The 25,116-nt window shown below is 38.3% G+C and overlaps 1 protein-coding gene across 7 annotated transcripts in view; it reads right to left on the bottom strand.

Annotated features, from left to right (window-relative positions):
• Nucleotides 1-585: 585 nt before the first annotated feature.
• The window catches only part of grb10b (growth factor receptor-bound protein 10b), a 142,877-nt gene continuing 118,346 nt past the window's right edge, over nucleotides 586-25,116 (bottom strand). For 5 of the 7 annotated variants that reach the window (XM_089117499.1, XM_089117497.1, XM_039669134.2 and 2 more), the window contains 12 exons: nucleotides 20,534-20,690; nucleotides 14,354-14,469; nucleotides 12,557-12,631; nucleotides 11,099-11,236; nucleotides 10,743-10,853; nucleotides 10,437-10,535; nucleotides 8,545-8,622; nucleotides 8,035-8,151; nucleotides 6,212-6,278; nucleotides 5,347-5,434; nucleotides 5,135-5,228; nucleotides 586-4,685 (listed from right to left, as the gene is read on the bottom strand). In XM_089117499.1, the coding sequence (XP_088973625.1) occupies nucleotides 4,539-4,685; nucleotides 5,135-5,228; nucleotides 5,347-5,434; nucleotides 6,212-6,278; nucleotides 8,035-8,151; nucleotides 8,545-8,622; nucleotides 10,437-10,535; nucleotides 10,743-10,853; nucleotides 11,099-11,236; nucleotides 12,557-12,631; nucleotides 14,354-14,469; nucleotides 20,534-20,690 (1,287 nt within the window). In that variant the 3' untranslated portion in view covers nucleotides 586-4,538. Of the gene's footprint in view, nucleotides 4,686-5,134; nucleotides 5,229-5,346; nucleotides 5,435-6,211; nucleotides 6,279-6,384; nucleotides 6,774-8,034; nucleotides 8,152-8,544; nucleotides 8,623-10,436; nucleotides 10,536-10,742; nucleotides 10,854-11,098; nucleotides 11,237-12,556; nucleotides 12,632-14,353; nucleotides 14,470-20,533; nucleotides 20,691-25,116 lie in introns of those variants that run through there. The other 2 variants (XR_016145690.1, XM_089117501.1) reach the window with 2 other exon arrangements.

Here is a 25,116-nt window from a genome sequence, read left to right as displayed (position 1 = left end):
CAATGCAAGAGGAATAATTAAAATCAGATCTACAAAATTACACGTTAAGTAGCCTACATGCTGTTCATTAGAAATGACTGCGTGTGTATTACGCAATAACATGAACACGGTAATAAAAAGCAGGACCTCTTCTTTTATCAGAACTAATATGACACAAATCCTATAACCTGAGTAAGAACACCCTCTCAGGTCGACATTAGTGAAGAGAGAGAGAGAGAGAGGGGATGGGGTTTTGAGGCACCTGATATGCATATGCTTTAAAACAATACTTTGCTCAAATATTAAAAGTCTGTCATTATTTATTCACCTTTGTGTCATTCCAAATTCTTGCATGGAACACAAAAGGAGTTATCTAGCAGAATGTCCAAGCTTCTCTGTTCCATACCATTCACTGTATGGGGGAAAAACAGCTTGATTGATTTGAGGGTGAGTAAACGATCCCTTTAGTTCACCCAAAAATTAAACTATGGAAGCTATATGATACAAGAGAGTCAAACTAGGCGAAACTAGAATATCTTGAAGGCTAGAGTTTCATCAGAAACTCTAAAACTCAGAGAGGTCTGGTGTGATCAAAGACTCAATAAAAAGAAGTACACCGTTAGTTTAATAAAAAGAAAAATACAGAGAAGTCTTGCTTCCATTTTTAGTCAAAGACCATTTTAAACAGCCTCCACTTCAACCCTGAGCAACCCAGTTACATTCATTTCTTTTAAATATAAAAATGACATTTGTTTCTTTCACTGATAAAGTCTCAACAGATCACACACTTCGCAAATGCTGCTACCAGCTCCTTTCAACAACACTGGGGAAAATGCAAAGAAATTCTGTCTTTGATTCATATTAAAGAAACATTTCTAAAATATCTACAAGGCATACATTTGTTAGCGTTTTCATAATAAGAGTATTTGTGAGAATAAGTGAGTTTCTTAAAACAGCAATTTAGCTTAATAATGACCTTCAATGACAAAGTCCAGTTTTCCATCACCTCGATGCAAACATAACATATTTTTTGAGGTCAATTAGCTTGACAAAGCAACATAAAATAGAATAGATTCAATATTTACACACTTAACCAACTAATTAAAAAAATACTAAAATAAGTCAAGTTTCTTCATTGTATATGCCATTTAAAAAAAAAATCTGCATCCAAAAATTCAGTGTGGTATCTACAAATTTGAACAACACGAAAGGAGTGTATCTATAGTGTCCTATTAAGTTACATGATGTATTTAAAAATTAAACAATGCTGCAAATGAAATTATTTTATATATGGACAACGTAATTGAAGAGTGTATTACTGTGTTAACACAGAAATGAAGCCCCGAGTATTTGGATTGTGAACAGACATTCTGCTTACACTCACTTTAGACAACAGCCAATTAATAGACAGGCTAAGCGCTAATGCTACTCAGACTACCAACAGATCAATTCTACTCACACCAACATATAGGAAACATCCTCTCTGGCAAAATCCAAAAATCATGTTTTCACTAGTTAAATGATTTCAGAAAAAAAACATATACCCTCCCAACTCAATACATCCATCTGTCTGAACCAGGCGGAAAAATTCCTGTCATGCTTTTACACTAGAAATAGCCAGACAGCTACATAGTGTCAGCCCAGATCCGGCCCACATCTGGTATGCATGTGAAATCCACGCGTACCAGATGCGGGCCGGATCTGGGCCGACACAGGTCTACGTAAATGAAAGTTGAGTTTAGTCCTTGGCTGACTGATTGTATAGTTTCACTTATCAAACCCTGAAAAATAAAGACAATAATGTCAAAGCTTGTGTGAGTATGCATTTATGTGCTTGGTTCTTTTGGTGAAGACAAGACCCACCCAAACTGTAGCTAAATCAACACTGACACACACTCAACCTCAAACAAGGCAACCTCAAACTTAACTGACACTGAGAAAGAAATTCAAGTGAATAATATTAGCGCTGACTGAAGCCCTGCAGACGATTTCTGTGGTTAAATCATCCAATGAGGTCTAAGTACTACCTTATTACACGGTTCTCTGAAATACTGCTTGGCCAATCTCTGTGACAAGGATGTCACATAATCAAATAGCTTTTATAGATCCATATTTCACGTCCATTCATTTAATTTACTTTTTATTTGTAAGTAGCCGTGTAATAGTCGTCATAGTAAGTCATAATGTACAGTCAGCCGATGAAACCCCCTTGTTTCGGGATCGGCCTTTTGCGCCTTTTTCTGATTGTACATTATCCCTTACTTACCTGAACCGACACAAAATATATGTATCCTAGAATATATCAATGAACTGGATTAAAAAAACACAGCAACAGGTTAATGTTACTTTGTGACAATCAAAACTACTCACGACAATGTGGACATTTGCTAGGATTACACCTTAACCGTGTAGACGGCATAGTTCAATTAACGTAAAGCTGTCAGGGATATATGTACAATATTCTGTTTAATGGGTTACACGTATCTTAATGTCCTATATAATGTGTTTTTGCATTTTTGTTCACTGGAAACTTTTTTCAGAAAGATGTGTTTTCAAGATCAACGATCGAAAGCAAGATACACAACTGTACAACCCACTGAACAGACTTCATGTACTTCATGTCTACTTTAAGATGGTGTGGTAGAGTGGGATACTGATGAAGAATTAGTGTTAAACGTTTCAAGAAAGGGGGTCCTGTTAACTGAGGTCTGAAAATTCACAAAAATGTGGAAGAATAGCATCGAACAGCGCTGAGAAAAAACAAACAAACTATGAAACTAAATTTCAAGTAATCAAATCCAGATGAATAAATAATTTTTTTTGAAGCAAATGATTGCGTCGTTTGCGTTTATCTATATAATGGTCTCTGTGTGAACTTGGAGACATGGTGGCTATGCCCTCTCAATCTAGTTTAATACAATATAGGTACATACTAAATTCAAGGCTCTTTCTTTACATTGCGTCACAAGTACAAAAAAAAAAATTCTTTACACATCCGTTATTCCATGGAAAAGGCAAATTAGAAATTTGAACGCCGCCGTTCTGTGGGTGTTCTTAGCCCAGGCTTCACAGTGTGCTGTCCTCGAAACAATCTTTCGAACATGGAGAGAAAAATAACAACAAACCGGACTGGAGTTGGGACCGACGATGACAGCAGTTGTAAAGATTCCAGTTTGTTGATCTAGCTCCTGATAGACTGCGACCCACAGCAAAGTTCCCAGCTGAGGGTTTAGTGGTTATTTTTCATTGAACAGACTCCTCTTCGAAATCAAGGCACCGTTCCTAAAGGACGTGGTGGTGATGTCAGGCCATGTTTACTCATGTTGAAGGAATAGTTGAAAGCAACCTTTATGTCCTTCACAAACTCATTTTCGTTGATTTGTTTTTTGTTTTGAAGCAGAAGAATCATTATCACCAACTTTTTTTTGTTTTACTCAGGAAGCGAATATAGGCTAGACTCAAGTTTGGCCAGAGGAGAAGAATGTCAGAATCATAACCAGATGAATATCTTCATGGTCTTGGTCTTAGGAGCATTTGGACTCGACCTTGACTTAGTCTCGACCCTCTTCAGGTCTTGATCTTGACTCAATATACTCATATAAGTCTTGGCCTGAACGTAAATGGCTGGTCTTGAATATGACATTGTCGCATGGCTTCAAAAGACTTGATATGTAGTAGATGAGTCGTATTTAATACCTTCATGATGTTTTTTGTCCTTTTTGTAAACTGACAGTCGCGGTAGAATTAATATGGCAAATACAAATTTGTCCATTTTACGGAAAAAGACAGTCATATGGTTTTGGTAAAACAGTAGGGTGAGTAAATAACCTTATTTAATTTTATGAGGTTAACTATTCCTTTAAGGAGTGACACTTTACTTCTTGGTATGGCCAGTAGAGAGTGCTGCAGGTTATGTTTTGTGATGGGGAAGAACTATAACATGGGGAAAAAAAGGCCAAATGCATTAATGCATGAGAGTTCTGTGCTCAAGACGATGAGCACATAAAAAAACAACAACAAAAAAAACGGGATATCTAAATATACTAATGATTACAGATGAAAAGGATAGAAAACATAATTTTAACGGAAAAGTCTTTTCACAGTACTGAAACCACCAATCGGCTGTCTACTCACAGGACATTGTAGAATCAAACCTGCTTAATTTATGAAAGCAACAATTGCTATAGCTTGGTTGTTCCTGTTTCATGAGTGCAAAATAAAATGGAATATGGGTTCTAAGAGTGTTCTGCTGGTCTTCCCAAACCACTATCTCAGACCGCGGATCCTAAAAACTCCCTCCGGATGATTGTTGATTGTCCTGAGAACCTGCTCTGGCCACGGTCGAGTGTGCAGGTGGCTGAGAGGTTCATCAGCGCTAACACGCAAGCTTAAATTCCTATATTTATTGCTGGTCCTGTTTGTTGTTTTGATTTTCTCTCTTCTTGATAGAGAGGGGCTCTCGCAGTGTGCTTTTCTCCAGCCCAGCAGCACAGCATTACACCATAGCACACACCTTCTTAATGTTTTAGTGTCTTGAGGCGGAATCAGGCATATGGAGGTCATAAGGCCACAGTGGTGCAAGGGTGTTTAAGTTTGCACGGCAGAACTCCTCGGTTCAGCGTGTAGAACTCCACCAACTGGATCAGGTCCTTGAATTTGGTGGCGCCATCGTCGAGGCTCAAAAACATTTGACCGTCTTCTTCACACTGGAAAAGGGACGATTAGTCAGTAAGTTATAAAAAACGTTTTATATGTGTAAAATTTTCTAGACCGTTGGATTCTGCAGACAGTTTTCTCAACTGGCGGCGCTACAGTTTGCAAAGTTAATGCATGTTAATTGAAGTCAAGCTGACATGTTTACAGCCAGACACCTGATTAATAACACAGTTTAAAAGGCACAACCTTTTGAAGTTTAATTCTATCGCCCTCCTAGAGTATTGACGATTGTAACAGGATCAGCAAAGCAAAAATGCATGTTATGAGCAGCGGGCCTGTCACATTAATTCTCAGAAAGTTAAAGAGAGTTTTCAGTAAATCTAATGCATTTTAATTTTGTTTCAAGGAATACTAGAAAATATCTATAGAAGTGTCACATGTGCAGCATAGAAAGTTAATACGCTACATGTTCTGAATGCAGAAAACTTTCAAATCTCACCGGTAAAATCTGGAAATGTTTAATTTTCTGGTGGTGACACAGTGTAAGTACAAACGCCTTGGGATTGCTCTGGCTGTCCCTCAAGAGAAACATTCTGAAAAAAACAAAACAAACAAAAAAAAAAACAATTAAGTGTAAGTATCTGTGGTATAATTAGAACAGAGAAACATCCAGCATGTTTTTGGGAATAATTAATGAGCTACGATATGTACCCATCCACTCTGCCCTGCTGATGGATCATCTTGTGGGACTCCTCCCGTGAAATACGACCATGAAACCACAGCTGAGTTCTGTGGATAACTGGATCAGAGGGGACGACAAGAATGATGGTGAGCAATTCTCAATAGAATGCTGTGCAGATTTGATGCTATCTTCATTTAAAGGGGCTATGTGTAGGTTTTTACTTTAAAAAAAAAATATTTAAGATAGAGTCTTCATTTGTACATTTATGAGCCAACCATAATGTAATAGAAAGAATGACACCATGACTGTCCACCACGGTTGCCTCTATCAGCCTGTAGGCTCAATTGTGTGAGGAGGTGTTGGGTCCAAATTGGCGTGAAAATTCACAAATTGTGACGTCATGCGCATTCTCGTCTACTTGGGCTTACATCCGTACGGCAGCCATTAGTGAGCAGCGGCAATCGCTAGAAGTAGTGTTTCAAATGGACTCTGTGGACCAGCCTCCAGCACAATCCAGATACCCACAGAAACTCCTCGTACGTTAAAAAAAAGAGCCTTATCTAGTGCGGCTAACGAGTGTGGGCACCGAGAACGAGCTTGAGACTGGCTGTAGTTTCTCTAACGGCCACTGGTGTCAGTAATGGTAAGAAATTTCAGAACTTCCGCAATGCTCCTTTGAAAGCATGTACTGTATTTGACCTCTTTATATTACAAGGATTTCATCTACATAACCATTAATGAACTTTTCTTATTAAGACGATGTATGATAGTAACAATTTTAACTTTTTGTTTTAGGTTTAGTTATTCAATTTACACTGAAAAGTTTGTATTTATTTATTTTAAAGAAATGAATTATTTTATTCAGCAATGATGTCAAAATGCTCTAGAAAGTACCTCCACTTAATGATGAGGGGTGTAACGGGCTGGGGCTTCCTAGGACATTCATACGCGTATTTCTCTTCTGAAAAAAAGACAAAACCACACAATCAATAAACGTACAACATCCTGGACAAAAGTATTGAGACACCTGACTATTATACCAACAAAGACTGTAATGACATTGCTAGTTCTGTAGAGCATTTGTGAGGTCAGGCACTGATGTTGGATAAGAAGGACTTGCTTGCAATCTCCATTCCTATTCATCCCAAAAAGTGCTCGATGAGGTTAAGATCAGGGCTCTGTGCAAGCCAGTCAAGTTCTTCCACACTTCCAACTCATCCAACCATGTCTTTATGGACCTTGCTTTGTGCACTGGGGTCATGATGGAATAGAAAAGGACCTTCCCCAAATTGTTCCCACAAAGTTGAGAGCAAAGAATTGTTCAAAATGTCTTGATATGCAGAAGCAATAATATTTCACTTCCCTTCCCCAACCAGCCTCATACCTTTATCCCTTCTCCACCCAATTTTACAATTGGCACAAAGCCAATTCGGGAAACCCAGACTCGTACATTAGGCTGCCAAACAGAGAAGCGTGATTCGTCACTCCACAGAACACGTTTCCACAGCTCTAGAGTCCAGTGGCCCCTGATGAATGGCATTGCACTTGGTGATATGATGCTTGCATGCAGATTTTCGACCATGGAAACCCATTCCATGAAGCTCCCGCCACACAGTGTTTGTGCTGATATAAGCAGACCACTGTATTAGGTGCACTTATGCAACTGCTTGTTAATGCAAATATGTAATCAGCCAGTCACATGGCAGCAACTCAATGCATTTAGGCATGTAGACATGGTCAAGATGATCTGATGAAGATGGAATGGGGAAGAAAGGTGATTTAAGTGACTTTGAAAATGGCTTATTTGTTGGTGCCAGAATGGCCGAACTGAGTATTTCAGAAACTGCGGATCTACTGGGATTTTTCAAAAAAGAGAAAATATCCAGTGAGTGTTAATTCTGTGGGCGAAAATGCCTTGATAATGCCAGAGGTCAGAGTAGAATGTCCAGACTTGTATGAGCTGATAGAAAGGCAACAGTAACTCAAATAACCAACACAACACATCGAACTTTGAAGCAGATGAGCTACAGCAGCAGAAGACCACACCGAGTGTCACTCCTGTCAGCTAAAAATAGGAAACTGAGGATATAATTCACACGGGCTCACAAAAATTGGACAAAAGAAGAGTCTTAAAGATGGTAGTGTCAGAATTTGGGGTAAACAACATAAAAGCATAGATCCATCCTGCCTTGTATCAACGGTTCAGGCTGATGATGGTGGTGTAATTGTGTGAGGAATAGCTTCTTGCCACACTTTGGGCCACTTAAAACCAACTGAGCATTGTTTAAATGCCACAGCCTACTTGAGTATTGTTACTGACCATATCCATCCCATTATGTCCACAGTGTACCCATTTTCTGATGGATACCTCCAGCAGGATAATGCAACACTCAAACCATCTCAAACTGGTTTTTTGAACATTATAATGAGTTCATCACTCAAATGGCCTCCACAGTCACCATATCTCAATCCAAAAGAGCACCTTTGGGATGTGGTGGAACGAGATTCGCATCATGGATGTGCGTCTGACAAATCTTCAGCAACTGTGGGATGCTATCATGTCAACATTGACAAAAATCTCTGAGGAATGTTTCCAGCACTTTGTTGAATCTATGCCGAAATGAATTAAGGCAGTTCTGAAGGCAAAATGGGGTACTAGCAAGGTGTAGCTAATAAATAACTAAATAATCACAACAAAAATGATTGTTTGAACTAACTCTCCAGGCATGTCCCTCCTCCATGGCAGCACTCTGAGCCTCCACGGGATTGTCAATCACTCTGCCTATCCTCCCTGAGAAATCCATGGCAACCAGAGAGTTCTCTGAGACACTCCTCTGGAGAAAAAAAAAAAAAGATCAGAAGAAACAATGACTTTGTTTGCCATATAACAGATGTGTAACCTTTTGATAAATACTTTGTTCATGGCCTTGTCTTCATTTCCTAAACCAGTAAGTCATGTAATAGTAACATAAACATGTTTTGTTTGCTAACAGAAAAAAAAAAAAGGTTTTAAATTAGAATCGTTTTGCATCTTTGTGTTCATTTGTTCTAAAATTATCAGAATCACATAATATTCATAGGACAAGCTGTAAACATAACTTCACTGCCAACACTTGAAAAATCATTTGGCCCACATACTGACACATGTGTGATTAATGCTCCATCTGTGAGGTAAAGAGGAAGACAGAGGGAATGCAGGAGTCGGTTAAAGTGAACAGGAGTCTTACCACAGGCGCTGAGAAGTGTGAAAGCAACGTTTTTCGCTGCTGGGGGATCTTGTAATTTTGATAGAGTAAAATTCCATACTATAAGGAAGAAAAAAATATTTAAAAAAGTGTTAAAAAGTTGAAAAAATAATAATACTCTAATAAAACACCAAAATAAAACATAATGCTAAAGTAGAGAAACGTTCATTGCATTTAAATTTAATCGCAACATGACATCATGACTTTTGCGTAAACATACACGCCACTTTCAAGTCAATTGGCGTGTTATCTATAGGCATTTTGAGCTATCTGCGTGTATCCGCGTGTATGCGTGTATGTTTACGCGGTTAATTGTCCAAGTGATTTCGCGTGTATGTACACGCCATTAAATGTCCGAGCGAAACGAAGCAAAATGTAGATCTACATCTGGGAGCGATATTTTTTTTTCCTAGGATGGTAGGGGAAGACTCGTAAATGGTATTAACCCCAGTGCCCGTTGTGGTAGGTCATATATTTAAAAATACAGTAATGTAACGGTCAGTCAACGGCATTCATAAATAGTCTGTGAATCATTACATATATATTCAAAAAAATAAATAAAAATAAGCACATTGGAAATGAATGGGAGACTTTTGGTACTCCGGAAAACAAAATCTTAGTGAAAACTAATTTTTTTTTAGATATTAGGCTCAAATTTTGGACGCATGTTTTTGAATTACATATTTCAAATAAAAATGTAACACATGCACAGTTTTCATAACAATAAACGTAAAATTCAGTAAAAATTAAACGTTTTTTTTTCACATCAGCAATAATCTGCCTAGTGCCGTCTTTGAAAAGAATTAAAAAAAAAAAAAAAAAAATTATATTCAAAGATTTTCTCCTCAAATGAGAGCAACATTAGTATAAGTGTAGGGTACACATTGTCATGACTGTACTTGAATTTTTCCTTTCAGCACATAACATAATAATATACAATATCTACGTATTATGCACAGAACATGTCTGTACATCTGCATTTAAGTTATCCATGCACTAGATCAGTCAAAGGAAGGTTCTAGATTAGTCAGAGAAACAGTGCAGATTCTAGATCAGCGTGGAAAGGGTGAGGGTCCTAGATCAGCCAGGAAAAGAATGCAGGTTTTAGAATATCTAAAGACCTGTTCACACCAAGGACGATTACTATAAACATAATGATATAGATATAGTTTAAAAAAAAATGATTCTCAATATTGAAGAATTAATTAATGATAATGGCACAGAGAAAGGATATATTTGGAATAACTTTCAGAATGATTTTTCTCCAGCTGATGAATGAAAAAAAAACATTGACAGCCAATCAGAATGATATCTTTATAGCTATCGTTGTTGGTGTGAACAGGCTTTAAGGAAAGAATGCAGGTTGTAGATCAGCAAGGGAAAGGATCAGCCTAAAAAATGGGTATGGGATCTAGATAAGGGAAAAAGCTCTGGTTCGAGATCAACAATGGAAAGCGTGCAGGTTCTAGACAAGCCAATGAAAGGTTATAGATTTTAGAAAAGTCAGAGAAAGAAAGCGGTTCTAGATTAGTCAGGGAACCTAAGTATTTTCTAAATCAGGGAAATAACCGATTCAAGATCAGGCAAGGAATGGCAGTGCATAACCTGGAAAAGAGTGAGAGTCCTAGATTTTAGGTTCTAGACCAGTCAAGGAAAATGTTAAAGGTTCTAGATCAGTCAAGGAAAAGTGTAGGTTCCAGCTCAGTCACAAAAGAACCATGGAAAGGGTGCAAGGAGGTTAGAGATGTTCCTGACCAGTCAGAAAAATTGTGCAGGATCTAGATCAGTCAAGGAAAGGGGGTGTGAGTTCTACATCAGCCACAGAAAGGGTGCCGGTTCTAGATCGGCCAGTGAAAAGGGGTTCCACTACTAACCTTAAAGAGTCTGTAGGCCGTCATCCAACAAGTTCTGCTCTGCTCATCCTCTGCACACAACATCCTCAGTTCTTTCACTTCATTCCGTACTTTGTTAGGCTGGAAATGATCAAAATGTACAACATTAGCCAATCTGCTAAAAAAATAAATAAATAACTTTGTGAGATATTCAAGTATGCTTTTCTGCCTTCGAATGAAATGATCAAAGCTTTTTTCTTTACACTGAATTTGATTTGAATTTTTCATATTTTATTTTGAAATGCTTATCTACTTTAAGAGTTCTCATAACAAAGCACATAAACTTACTTTTATGCAGAATTCAAAGTCAGTTGGTGCATTGTGAAGCTTTCTCCCTGTTATTACTGTAAAGACATTGCTGTCATCCAGGTCTGCTAGTAGCTGTAAATGCCTTGGCTCCTGTGAAAGATCAGCCAACAGCTCATGTCATTTAGTGGATAAGGAGGGAAAGGGCACCAAAAGAGCACTCAGAAACGGGGAGGGGTCGGATCTAGCTAGCATCTGATGGCATTAACAGAGGCTTGCACAACATGATGTAGACTAGTAAAACAGACCACTTTTATACGAAAAAAGGTGGTCATAAGTAGTTTGTTTTGTTTTGTTTTTTCCTAGAGAGAAACTAAGCAAAGTTTTGCCAATTTCACCTTTGATGTTCCTTTCGTTGAGAAGTACAATCCTGACCGTCTTAAAAACACATACAGTTTCTTCCATGATTTCCTGCCCATCTCTTTCACATACAGATATCCCTGGATCTCAGGACAACTGCTGGAGTTTAAGAAGTTCTGGAGATAAAAGAAGAGAATACTTGAAAATGATATGAAGTCAGTCAGCTAAAATTTTTTTTTTTTTTTTGTGCCAATTTTTTTTGAAATATCTGAAAGGGTTAATTCACCCAAAAAGTGAAAATTAAGTAATTAATTACTCACCCCCATGCTGTACCAACCCCGTAAGACCTTCGTTCATCTTCGGAAGACAAATGAAGATATTTTTGATTAAATTTGAGAGGTGGATCACTGCTACATAGGCTCCCTAAGGGATCGAAACTTGACGGCCTTTTTTTTGTGCTGAACTAAAACAAAAATAATGACTTTATTCGACTGTTCCTTTTCTTCCTTCTGGGCCTGAGACGAGAGTTCAAGAGATTTGAACCGAAGTAGAGTTGAAAAAGATCGCAATTCTCACGCATGCGTCGTAGAAATCTCTTGAACTCTCGTCTCAGGCCTACAAGGAAGAAATGGAGTAGTCGAATAAAGTCGTTATCTTTGTTTGTTTTTTTCGCACAAAAAGTATTCTCGTTGCTTGATAAACTTATACTTGAACAACTGTAGTCACATGGAATATTTAAACATTTTCTTCATTGACTTTCTGGGCCGTCAAGTTTCGATCCCTTAGGAGAATAATGTAGCAGTGATCCACCTCTCAAATTTAATCAAAAATATCTTCATTTGTTTTCCGAAGACGAACAACGGTCTTATGGGGTTGGTACAGCATGGGGGTGAGTAATTAATTTTCATTTTTGGGTGAACTAACCCTGACCTTGTGGGGAATCATTTAGGCATACTTTGAGGACAAATTCATCCCCAGAAAAACAGTTAAATTTGACAAAATACATGTATATTTACTCTTTTATAAACTCTATGAGCTAAAGAGAGGGGTTACACTTCGATGGTCCACTTTAAAGACTCCAACTATGAGTAACTTTGCAACTAGGCCTACATAACCACTAACTATCATTAGATTATCAGTAAACTGTAGTACATTTTTAGTAGACTGTTAGGAGGAGTATTAGTAAACTGTAGTAGATTTTTAGTAGACTGTTAGGTCAGGGTTAGGTGTTTTGGGTTAGTAGAATAAGTTGACATGTAGCTGCAAAGTTACATAGTCAGTAGATTGTCTGTTGGGAGGAACATTAACATAAAGTGTGAGCAGAGCAGACAGACTACTAATACTCTAATGAGAGTTAGTTGACATGCAGTTGCAAAGTTACTTATAGTTAGAAGAAGGTCTAAAGTGAACCATCAAAATAAAGTGTTTCCCAAAAAGGTATGGGCTGATGTTAGATCAGGGGGTGATGGGAAAGAGAACACATGCCCATGTTGTACCTGCAGAAGCTGAGAAGGGGGGATGGTCCCATTGGCCTCCTGACACCAGGCAACCATTTGCTCTGGGAAGAAGTTCTGTTGAAAAAACATGTTTTAGCTCACTGAATGCATATCAAGATAGTCTATTGGTTTTAATATGCCTTCGCATATTTTCAGAACAGTCATTCCAAACTAAATCCTTATCATTTCTAATGAAATTAAATACATCCATTTAGTCTAAATAACATAGATATTTAAGCCATATGAATTCCATATTAAATAAGATTAATATTAGTAGCATGTAAAGTAATCCCTGTATAGCTCTGAAACCATGACTACAACTGCATATTTAATAAAAATAAAAATCCTTATAATAATGCAATATAACAAGAAAATCTCTATGATTAAAGACATTTAACACAATTGCACTTCTACAGGTGGTTAAGGTGGATGAAGGAAAAGAGCAATTATTTGAAATTATTCTAAAAGCTTCTCATTCCAAAAACCCACAAAACAATAGAGTATTATATAATCTTTTAAATTAAAACATAAGCCAGCCACCCATTGACTTTCTTCTAATGATTTAAACCAGGGGATTTCAAGAAATTCGGGTCAAAGCTTTGCAGCTTAGAAAAAAAACAAACTAAAATTAGTGACTGTAGAGCCATATTAAATGATTAGCTAACGTAAATTAAGTTAGTGGAAAGATAATATAATGCTCAACAGTTTTCATGAAACATGAGTTCATTTCAGCAGTAAAGCAGCTCTAAAAAGAAAAGTGTCATACATTCAGTCTGTTATTAACGTATTTTAAAATAACTGCCAACAGGGTGTTGTGTCTTGAAGGGTTTTGTTGTTGTTTTTACAGTAACATTTAGCTGTTTTACATTGTCTGTCTTGTTACTGTAACTTTTCAAACAAATAAATGGACATGAAATATTGACGTGAGTAGAAATCATTTTATTATGCGAGAAGAAAGAGTCTGTGGCGAGATATACTGTAAAACTGTGTCCTAAAATTGGTTGTATTAGTTTAACTGAATATTAAATCCAGTATTCTACAGAGCAACATTCGGCTTTTTAGGCCACACACTTAAATTCTTCTCAAATGGAAATGTGTCAGTATACAGATGCTATAGGCATAGTCCCACTATCCACAAGTGAGCAAACAATCATGGATTAGACAAATGGATGGTGAAACTGTGAAACTAATTACCACGTGACAGAAAGTTTGGGGCGAACAAAACATATCGCAGCCTAGCCAGGAATCTTAACGGAAGTCAACAATATATCCGATAGTTTATCTGATATCATTTGGTTTACATTTATTTTTCTGGGTATAAATGGAATGCAGTTTGATCGGTCAAGCCACAAACACAGATTATGAGTAAATACACCCAAAGACAATGTTACCAATGATTATATAGTTGAGAGCTTACTTGTGTTATGGCAATTTAAAAGTGTCAAGGGTCGAAAAAAATCTGTCTTCAGTCTGCAGCTGAATTTACAAGAGGATTGAATGTTCGTGAAAGTGTTTGATTTCCAGCCCAAATAGTAAGAGGCATGGGTTTCTTTCGGATTGTGTGTGAGAGAGTGTGAGAGCAGCTCACTGAACTGGAAGCATGTCACTTGATATCTGCATCTAACAAGTAAGACTGAAAACAGTCCATTAATGTCAGGAACTTTCCTTCAGCGATAATCCGTGTCATGTTACTTATGTACCTGCTGACACCTGCTGTAAGAGTAGGAAATAAAAATAATCTACAATCATCTTAACCTCATTATCAAATAGTATATATGAGGTCTTGGATTAACTTACCAAAGGATTTTTAAAGAATTCATATTTGGCATAGTTCTTCCTGAAGAGAAATTTACTTTCACTGGTCATTGACGTCTGAACTTGGACAACCAGTTCATGGTCTTCTAAACATCGTTCTGTGGATTGATGGAGGGGGGGGGAAAGGCATAGTTTGGTCACAAACACACTGCATTCACTTAAAAATATGTATTAGACATATAAAAAGGTCTGTGTGTAAAAACATATGACAAATAAGGCATCTTTGTAACCAAAGACTTAAATGTGTTGTAATATTTGCATCTTGAATGACATCATTTTCTGTTAGCATTCATCCAGGCAGACAAAAAAATAAACAGGGTGAGCGATCCCTGCCTGATGAAAAGAGAGTTTGTCTTGACTCCTCCAACACACACACGCGCACACACACACACACTTCTCTCTCCCCACCCCCCATTCAGCTTATCCAGTGCAGGGACTTACTGACTTAAAAAAAAAAAAAAACTCCATTTGATCAATGTTATTTATTGATCTCTGTTTAGATCTGTTTCTCTGCATTTCTCACAATATCTTTACTATTAGTCTCAAGGGTGATTTAGAGCTAACGCTGTCCAAAAACTGACCCTGAACCCTTATATGGACATATGTTCTTCATCCAACTGTGGAGACGGTCAGAGAGCTTGTTTGGCAACAGGAAGCTATAGGGGGGTCCTTTCCACCAACCCCACAAACACTATGAGAAGCGTAAGAGATGAATGATGAGAGAAAATAACACAATAACGTTTGGCAAAAAGAAGAAGAAACTATGATGTTTTATAGAAGTTTAACAGTGAAGATGTGCTTCTGAAGTGCAATTTCAAATTGAAAAACAAAAACACAGAGGTTTTTGATTTTAAAGCAGATTTGATTATGGCTGAAAGTCATTTGTATTAAACAATCCTGTTTGTGAATTCTTTGTATTAAATGAACTAAAGCATTTTTTTTTATTTTAATTACCTAAAAATTTTAATATCTATATTAGCTAAATAATTATTTAAATTTGGTTTATTCTTTACACACAGCAAATGTACGTTCACAAGAATAGTGCACGAGTCGTGTGAACGTTTTTGCTTTTATAGTGCATTTGTTTATACTTTGAAGCTTGAAAACTCTGGCACATTATTTTAAAAAATCTTTAATGTGCCATGAAAGGATATGTTTTATGGTTTGAAACAAAATTAGGGTGAGTGAACTATTATTTTATGGTAAGAACCACACATTTTCTTATTCTTATTCTACAGTAACTGTATCTAGAAAGCACTGCAATTATTTAACAACTATAACACCTACTCACAACAGTTTTGTGTATCAATTTATGCACACTTTAATCCACTTTACGACAAATCTGGTTCATGACTTTTCCCGACAACACATTCATCTTGAAATGAAGGTTTGAGATACAGAAGTACTCAGGAGTGACAAGCTTTTCCATCATTCCGCAGTTCAATATTTGGCTTAGTAAGGAGAGAGTCTGGCATTGCAGGGAGATGATGTCATGCTTTTGCTCAACCACACTTCACACTAGTCTAGCAGAGTGGATCCATAACCTGTTTTAGCTTTTTAAATGCAGCCTGTGTTTCGCATACTGTATAAAATGAAGACTTTGTCGAAACATTCAAATTAGCATGTTTATGTATAGATACTGTTGAAAAAAAGTAGAAAATGGGAATCCGATATTAATTGGAATTTTTTTAATTATTATTTATATACTTATTGCATAGTATATTATTACATACTGTATATATACTTATTATTTAAAGGATTATTAGGAACACCATACTAATACTGTGTTTGACCCCCTTTCGCCTTCAGAACTGCCCTAATTCTATGTGGCATTGATTCAACAAGGTGCTGAAAGCATTCTTTAGAAATGTTGGCCCATATTGATAGGATAGCATCTTGCAGTTGATGGAGATTTGTGGGATGCACATCCAGGCCACGAAGCTCCCATTCCACCACATCCCAAAGATGCCATTTTAGTACATTGAACTCATTGCCATGTTTAAGAAACCAATTTGAAATGATTCAAGCTTTGTGACATGGTGCATTATCCTGCTGGAAGTAGCATCAGAGGATGGGTACATGGTGGCCATAAAGGGATGGACATGGTCAGAAACAATGCTCGGGAAGGCCGTAGTGCTCAGATTGGCACTAAGGGGTCTAAAGTGTGCCAAGAAAACATCCCACACCATTACACCACCACCAGCCTGCACAGTGGTAACAAGGCATGATGGATCCATGTTCTCAGTCTGTTTACGCCAAATTCTGACTCTAGCATTTGAATGTCTCAACAGAAATCGAGACAGAAATCTGAAAACAGAAATCTGACTCATAAGGCCAGGCAACATTTTTCCATTCTGTCCAATTTTGGTGAGCTCAAGTTTTAGCCTCTTTATCCTATTTGTAGTGGAGATGAGTGGTACCCGGTGGGGTCTTCTGCTGTTGTAGCCCATCCGCCTCAAGGTTGTGGCTTCACAAATGCTTTGCTGCATACATCGGTTGTAACGAGTGGTTATTTCAGTCAAAGTTGCTCTCCTATCAGCTTGAATCAGTCTGCCCATTCTCCTCTGATCTTTAGCATCAACAAGGCATTTTCGCCCACAGGACTGCCGCATACTGGATGTTTTTCCCTTTTAACACCATTCTTTGTAAACTCTAGAAATGTGTGTGAAAATCCAAGTAAGTGGGCAGATTGTGAAATACTCAGACAAGCTCGTCTGGCACCAACAACCTTGCCACGCTCAAAATTGCTTAATCACCTTTCTTTCCTATTCTGACATTCAGTTTGTAGTTAAGGAGATTAGCCGTTTCTCAATACCAAGTACGCAGACTTCGGACTTGCGTCCTTGGTAGTTCAGACTTGCAAGTTCGACTCCGGAGAACGAACTCCCGAGGATGTGAGGACGCAAGTCCGGTTCTTCTGCAAATGGAACGGAGCGTACTTGATCGCGTCACTCAGCACGCTCTACTCTATATTTTAGGCAACAATAAAACGAAATTTGCTACAACTCTGCATCTTTTCGTCAACAATAAAATGAAATATGTTATAAAACACCCCTCTGACTCTTCATTAACAGAAAACAACATAGCCTATTAGCCTAATGGCCATGTGGTTCAGGCAATGCGATTCTCTTCACTGCATTTATTTATAACAAAATGAACATGATATTTTTGTTTTCATTTTATAAAAATATGAAACATTGATTTTTATTGACATTTATCAAACAGAGACAGGGTTATGTCATTTTATTTTATTGTTCATATAGTGAAGATAATATAAAAAAAAAAGTTGTTGAAGTTAAATAGCCATGAAACCTCAAAAACTATTTTTTTTTTTTTTGCGCCATGGAACAAACTATAGTTTATTGAGACCAAAGATAGACTTATACACAAGACGAATTATTATACGTCAAGGTTTATCCACTAGACTAGAGAGATCAGAGCCGGCGACAAACGTCAGAAGCACTAGCCGAGGATAAACTGTTCCAGTCGGGGTTGATCTCGCTGAGTGTCCGCTTGGATGTCAGAACTCCGAAAACGTCAGATGCATTTTTCAGATAGGCGCTATCTTTATAAATAAACTACAGATTTGAGATTTAAACAACCACATTCTCGCCTGAAACACTCTTAAAATTACATTTCATGACTCAATAACAGTGTAGTATTTTGATATTTCGCAGATTTTCTCCGCTCCTATTGACGCTTGCTGGTTGGTGCGAGGTGCATTCTGGGTTACCTGGCTATCTCAGGTCCACACAAGTCACCTCTCGATGCATCCTCGGTAAACGGGGCAGATCAAGAACACATCCGGGGATTTGAAGTGGACTTGGCTAGATGCAAACTTTGAATTGGAACAGTATTTAGGCAGCGACTGATGACGTTTCACAAGTCCACAAGAACACAAGTACAGACAAGAACGCATATTGAGAAACGGCTATTGTCTTGATCAGGGCCACACCCATAAATGTATTGAAGCAACTGCCATGTGATTGGTTGATTAGATAACTGCATTAATGAGAAATTGAACAGGTGTTCCTAATAATCCTTTAGGTGAGTGTAAATGTCTCTGTGATACCAATTATTGAGCCTGCTGCAAAATACACAACAATTCTTTTCCCCAGGACATATGACCGATCTATAATTAATGAAGAACTAGCAAAATGTCTAATATACCGACACAAGGCCTTCTTTTAGATTTTGAGATTACCTTAAACAAGTTTATTCATTCTAAAGTAACTACATTTTTCAATAGCGTGAACAAAAAGCTTATCTGCTTTACAAATATTTAGCTTTTACATTACAGTAAGTTATTTTGCCAACAAAATGTAACGATGTACAATGACAAAACTACATTGCTATTTGATGTATTGTATTACACAAACTTTGCAACCGAGTGAGCTAAGGTTACTATTAAACATGTATCCAAAGACTCTTCTTTCTTACGTGTAGCACTGAAATGTGTAGAATTGATTCATTTTGTGAATCAGTTCATTCAGACATATCAGTTCAAAAAAACAATTCACAGACTGACCAGAATGTTTTTTTCTTTTCTGCAAAGACATTATTACGTATTTTTGTTTAGTGTATTATGCCGTTGACCATGTTTTCAACGTAGATATAAAAAAAAAATGATGCTATTTTTATGTCTATAAGTTATTATTACAAGTATATTATCTTAAGAAACTCAAAGAGATTTGGAACAATTTGACTATGAAATCATTTTTGGGTGAACAATCCCTTTAACAACTGAATGCTGTCATTGAGATTTCCATTGTATTTGTGTCAGATAAACAGTGCTATGATTACAAAAAATATCTGATAGAGTTATATATTTAGGACAACATATATGTATTACCCCCTTTATTCGCTGCAATGTTGTTAGCTACTATTTATGAGCATATTGTAATGTAGCTACCAACAATTAACTGACTTTAGGTTAACCACTTAAATCTATGAGTAGGCTCTTTCTTTTTGCAAGCTACAGTTTAAAAATTCCCCAACATTTCCCCAAATTGCCAAATAATTTGTCATATCCTCACACTCATTTGGAAACTGAAAGTAAAATAGAACGTTGAAAGAAGGACAAAAGAATGATTAGACAGAGAAGGGGAGCAGGATGTAAATAAAAGGTTGCAAGTAAAAAAGAAAACCATTTGATTTGTTTGCCAAACTAAACAAATAGTTGGATGGAAAACAAAATCCTGTCCAGACCACGTACTCGGGTGGTTGAACTTCCTGTACGACTCATTGCCCTGGGCTGACTTTAGTTCTACTAGCAAGCCTGTGCATTCTCGCCACAGGTAATTTGAGGTAACCAATTAACACACAGCATGCATTAGCCAAGAGATTTGCCCACAACGTGCACTCTGACAGCAACCGTCAACGTCAAAAAACCCACTGAGCAAGTTTTAGTTTAAAAAGCTAAGAGCAAAAGCAGTAGTTATCAACTGTTTGGTCGCATTAAATATAAAATTCTGTAGTTAGAATTGACAAAATCATTGGCTTATCAACTTCTCAAGGCTATGTGCCCACCAAAGTCTATGGTGTTTAATCACAAATTCATCAGACACTTGCTAGAAGTTAGCTAAATTAGCATAGGGTGACATGCACTCATTCTGAAAAAAAAACAAACAACAACAACAACTAAATAACAAGAACAGAACTATGTAAGGTAATAGAAAATATGATTCAAACTACTTTCCATATGGTTTAAAATGCTCATAAACATGGTTTGTGCTGACCATGATGCATCTTCTTTTTTTCTGGTGAGAATGAAACCATAGAAATTCAATCTTGTATGATTGAACAGCTTTGGCTCTGTCTTGAATCGCATTTAAAATGGCGTCCTGAAGCATAAAACACAAGACAAAACTAACACATGACAGTGAACAAAGTAACCGAACCAGTACCAGTTCTACTCTTGGGGAACCTAACTTCCTGTTATGTCTCTCTGTGAAACGGGATTTCCCCCGGCAACCGTTAATCAATTACTCTCAGCCCGAGGACATAAAAGGATGAATCAAGGAAGTCTGTCTTCTTCTCTTGCATGGTCATCATTGATTTCAACTCCAGCACAAAAGACCCTGTAATTACTGCATCTAAAGTGGTTGACGCACACACAGACACATTAAAACTGCTCTATAAATTCACTAGCAAGCCAGTTACCGAGTCCCAGGGATGGATGATGCTCCACAAGCGCCCAACTGTTATCGTCCACACAATGGTTTTTATAGACGAGAAACTGGCACAGGTCTCGTGCAGTCATGTTGGCTGGGATCTCCACCACCTTTCCCATCCCGTCCTCATTGAAGATTTTTATGATCTGAAATAGATGGAAAAAAAAATAGATATGATGTGGAGGAAGAAGACAACAAATTTCTAGTTTGGAAAAACACATTGCTACATTTTACTGCGTCACAGGACATTTTTTATTTCCAGGGTACCAACGGAAATAAAACAAACGTTAAATAGTGCCTAGGTGACAGAACTGTATATTTTTTACAAAAAAAAGGGAATATCTGAAACTCTTTTAAGGCTTTGACCCAGAGTGTAAAGCCAATGACCCTCAAATCTAGGTCTTTTCACATACAAATCCCTTGCTAATACGAGTAGGAAAAGCTGAAGAAAAATGTTAAATTTGAAACAGTTTGACGCTCGACAACTGAATGAGTCTCGTGTCATTGTTTCCCCTTCGTCACTCACAAACTAGCTTTTCTTGAAAATTCTCTTATTCCTATTTGCAACATCACTCATCCATTCCGAGATTGTTCATAAACTCACCCAGAACACGTTTATACATCTGTTACGCCAACCTTTACGGCTTTTCCACCACATTTACTCTGGCGAATTCCATAATTCACTTAAACTGTGGATGCAACCATCTCCGTCACACCTCAATTTTAGACTTTACGTTTCATTCTACAGGTTCTATTTTTCACCCAACTACAGATGGACACCAACCTCCCCGGACTCTTTCAGTCGCCTAGGGGGAGAGGGACTCTGAAGTACTCAAGAGGAGCTGTGCGTTTGGGGCTAAGGAGAAATCTTACCTCCCCGGGCCTGAGCAGGCAACAGTCAGGAGAACACGATGGCATTTTCCCCAGCAGCCTCTGTCCTCCTCCACACAGTGAGAGACAAACCCGCTCCCCGAATGTCTCCACAACTCCACAAGAGAGAAAAAACACCCCCCAAAAAAGGGGAAAAAAAGCAGTTCCGATGCTTCGCAGATGCTTCTTCCTGTCAGTGGCTCAGCGTATCCTACCTGTCACAATCTCCCTCCTTCTCGTTCTCTCTCTGTCTAGCTTTGGCGCAGGACAGAGCTTGCAGATGGCACTGTTTCCAGCTTGGCAGACAACTTGCCTCTGTTCCCCTCACAAAGGGTTACAGCCACAGGCTTTTAGGTAGTGAATCAAACCACACTTCCCTAACCAATCATAGAGCTAGCTCAAGCTGATGTAATCATTCCCACACAGACACAGACGCACACACACACTCACACACCAACAGGCACACATACACAGACGCGCAGTCATACGCACGCACAGCCTTAACTTTTCTCCCCCCTCATTCTACATAGCTTCAGTTTCTTTTTGCTCTTGAAAGGAGAGCGGCTCGTTTTTAGCAGCTCGTTTGTTTCCTCTGAAGTGGAGATGGCGATGGGACCGGACAGAGCAAAGCTTCTCGGCTGTCTGAACCTTAACTTTTTAGAGTCTTGAACAAGTTTCATGTGAGGACTTGTTGAAAGTTTTTCTTATTTTCAAAAGCCTAGCTTTGAAGCCAGAAATGTCTCTCATGACAGGGCGAGACTCATTACAGCTGAAATGAAACAAAATGCCAGCACTTGAGACGCCACTCACTGCCTTCCCCCCCCCCCAGCCAAACTTTATGCCAACATTCCTCCACTAAAGCCACAGAAAAAAAAAGGAAAAAGAAAGAAAAGTGAACCCCAGCGGTTTCATTGGTGACCCCTGAATGCACACACACACAAACCTAAACACACGCGCAAACAAGGAAAGAAGTCAGACGCAAACTTTCAGACAGCTAATTCAACAGAAGACGGACACAAAGAGACTACACCCCACCCATTTCTGTGGAGTTTTTCCTCTTTAATGATTCCAGAGTTTAATCTCAAGTCTTCATCTCTCTCGGTTATGACACTTGCATATCTGCGTAGCTGCCCTTGCTAAAATTAACTTTATGTGACCACAGGAAACCGGACAGAAAGGATGACTCAATCCTTTTCAATCCTTTAGGAGACTATTTCAGTTATGGGGGTGGGGAGGAAGGGAGAGAGAGAGAGAGCGAGAGGAAGTCGGGGATAGAGGGCTGGAGAGAGTTCTGGAAACAGTCCAGAAGAAAGAGTCAGTAGGGGTGGTAACATAAAAGGTATGCAAACTCTCCAGTGCTCCAGCTGGCTTGGCTGCTCCTCCTCTTCTCCTCCTCCTTCCTCCTCTCTTTCACTCATCACTCTACCATTTAGACAGTCGGCGAGGAAAAGACTGGGTCACATATGTCTGCACACTCCTATAGCGTCATAAGCTAGAGACATGTCATTGTGTGTCCATCATTACCCTACTGACCCATATTGCCACGTGGTGACTGTTGGACTTGATATAATAGTTTGTCAGGAGATTTTTCCATTTTCTTCTAAAAGTGTTTCTTTTTTCTTTTTTTGTCAGGGGCATGCCATTAAAGGGACAGTTCACCCCCAAAATCGAATTCTTTCATTAATTACTCACCCTCATGTCGCTCCAAACTCATCAGAAATGAAATCTGAGAGCTTTCGGTCCCTCCATACTGCCCTACAAATGCAAAGTGCAGTAACTACGCAAACAAAAAGGCCTTTAAAGTTTTTATACCAGCCAGTCCAACATGTAATGGGTAGATTATGTGGTAATGGATCTCCGAAACGGGACATAATTTAACCCAGATATTTTTTCACAAGACAGAACACATGTCATAAAGCCCATTACAAGTCTCTTTTGACATTTTTGACCAAATGTGTAGTTACTGCGCTTTGCCTTTGTACGGCAGCATAGACTGTGGCGCTTCAAACAGTTCATAAAGAGATCATGAAAGAATCCATATGAATTGAGCAGTTTTGTCCAAATTTTCTGAAGTGACACTTTTGCCTTATATAATAAACTTTTTTTTTTTTTTCAGAATTTAGGCTTTTATTCACATTTAAACATTCATCAACGACACATCAGTTGTGGTAAATGAAGGCTCAAGCATCTTCCCTTAATGTCCAACAACCATTCTTGTCTGTTATACAACACGTTTGAGCTTCCGCAAAAACCAATGAAGTTTGTTCTCAAGCTCAGTTTATGTCCACTAAACAATGTTCAAATGTGAACAATCTGTTCATCATATTAAGAGATCGAGTCTCTTCAGAAAACTTGACCTAAATCTTTATTTGTGTTCCGAGGAACGACATGAGGGTGAGTAATTAATGAAAGAGTATTCATTTTGGGTGAACAATCCCTTTAAGACCTTAACTTCATAACTGCCCACGACTTTTACAACTATCATCTCACCAGATTGTGAAACACAATCATTACATCATACAAACCTTCGGGCCTGTAGGGTACCGAGGGCACCCCAAATACTGGGATGTGTAGGCTCACTGACTTTAGGTGGTGGAGGTGGAAAGGACGGTTACCACAACTCAATTGGTTCCAGAAAACAGAATAAAGTTTATTTAGATTTTAACTCAGAAGTCAAGAAAACAAAAAAAATCAAAAATCAAAACAGCATAATGCCTCTGGCTTTCACCAATATTACAGCCAACACTTTGTACATAGCCTCACAACAAGCTAGTACTCCTCTCTCTCTCAAAGGCAAAATGAGGCTCTCTTAAATAGGCCAAAGCATTAAGCCAAATTGGACCATACCAACAATCAGGGTATAACATTAAGCTTAAGGCCACAAATAAGCTCTAATCTAAATAGTAAATAAACATTACATGTAAAAAAATAATAATCATCATATCACCATCATTTTATACCACATTGATACCATCTACTCACACCACCGACATACATACAAAACATTATTACAAACAAACACCCCTGTGAACAATGCTCTGCACCCTCTGTCCCATGACACGGATAAATACTGCCCCTACAGCGGCGCGCGCATCCGCATAGGAATCAGTTGAACCGGACCGGGATGCAGGAAATGCGTGAGTCACAATATGTATGAATTTACTAGGATTTTAGACAGAAACATTGAGTAAATGGGACATGAACTAGTGGGTACCGCACTATATGTCATGTAGATGGTAAAATAGGAAATTATAAGCAGTGACAAATTAGGTTTGAGTTTTATGAATGAAATTGCGGACTACCCGCGTTACAAACACACCAACTCGAATGAGTTAACGGCGCCTAGCCTCGCGCCAGCCTTCTCTTTACACACACCCCTCCCGACCGTGTTCACTAGCGATCCTTACACCTTCACAAAATAATATAATTAGCCCGGCATCATTTTTATCTAGGAGCATGTGTGTGTGTGCAAATGTGTATGCAAATGTCCAGAGTCTCTCCCGCTCTCGCGTATAATTCTTCAGTCAATGCGGGAGCGCACAACAGTGAGAAGTGAGGTTCACTTTCTCACAGGGCCCAAGTAAACCTATGTGCAAAATTTTACTACTTTTTCCTACACTCCTGGTCAGGGCCGTCACTGAAAATGATGGGGCCTGGGATAACATTTTTTGTGAGTTGGCCCCCTCCGTCCAGGGCAAATAC

Source organism: Pimephales promelas, chromosome 12 (genome assembly GCF_988280905.1).
Source record: "Pimephales promelas chromosome 12, fPimPro1.hap1.1, whole genome shotgun sequence".
In the NCBI taxonomy this organism is placed as follows: domain Eukaryota; kingdom Metazoa; phylum Chordata; class Actinopteri; order Cypriniformes; family Leuciscidae; genus Pimephales; species Pimephales promelas.
The sequence above is the reverse complement of the archived record's forward strand: the minus strand, read 5'-3'. Positions and strand labels throughout refer to the sequence as shown.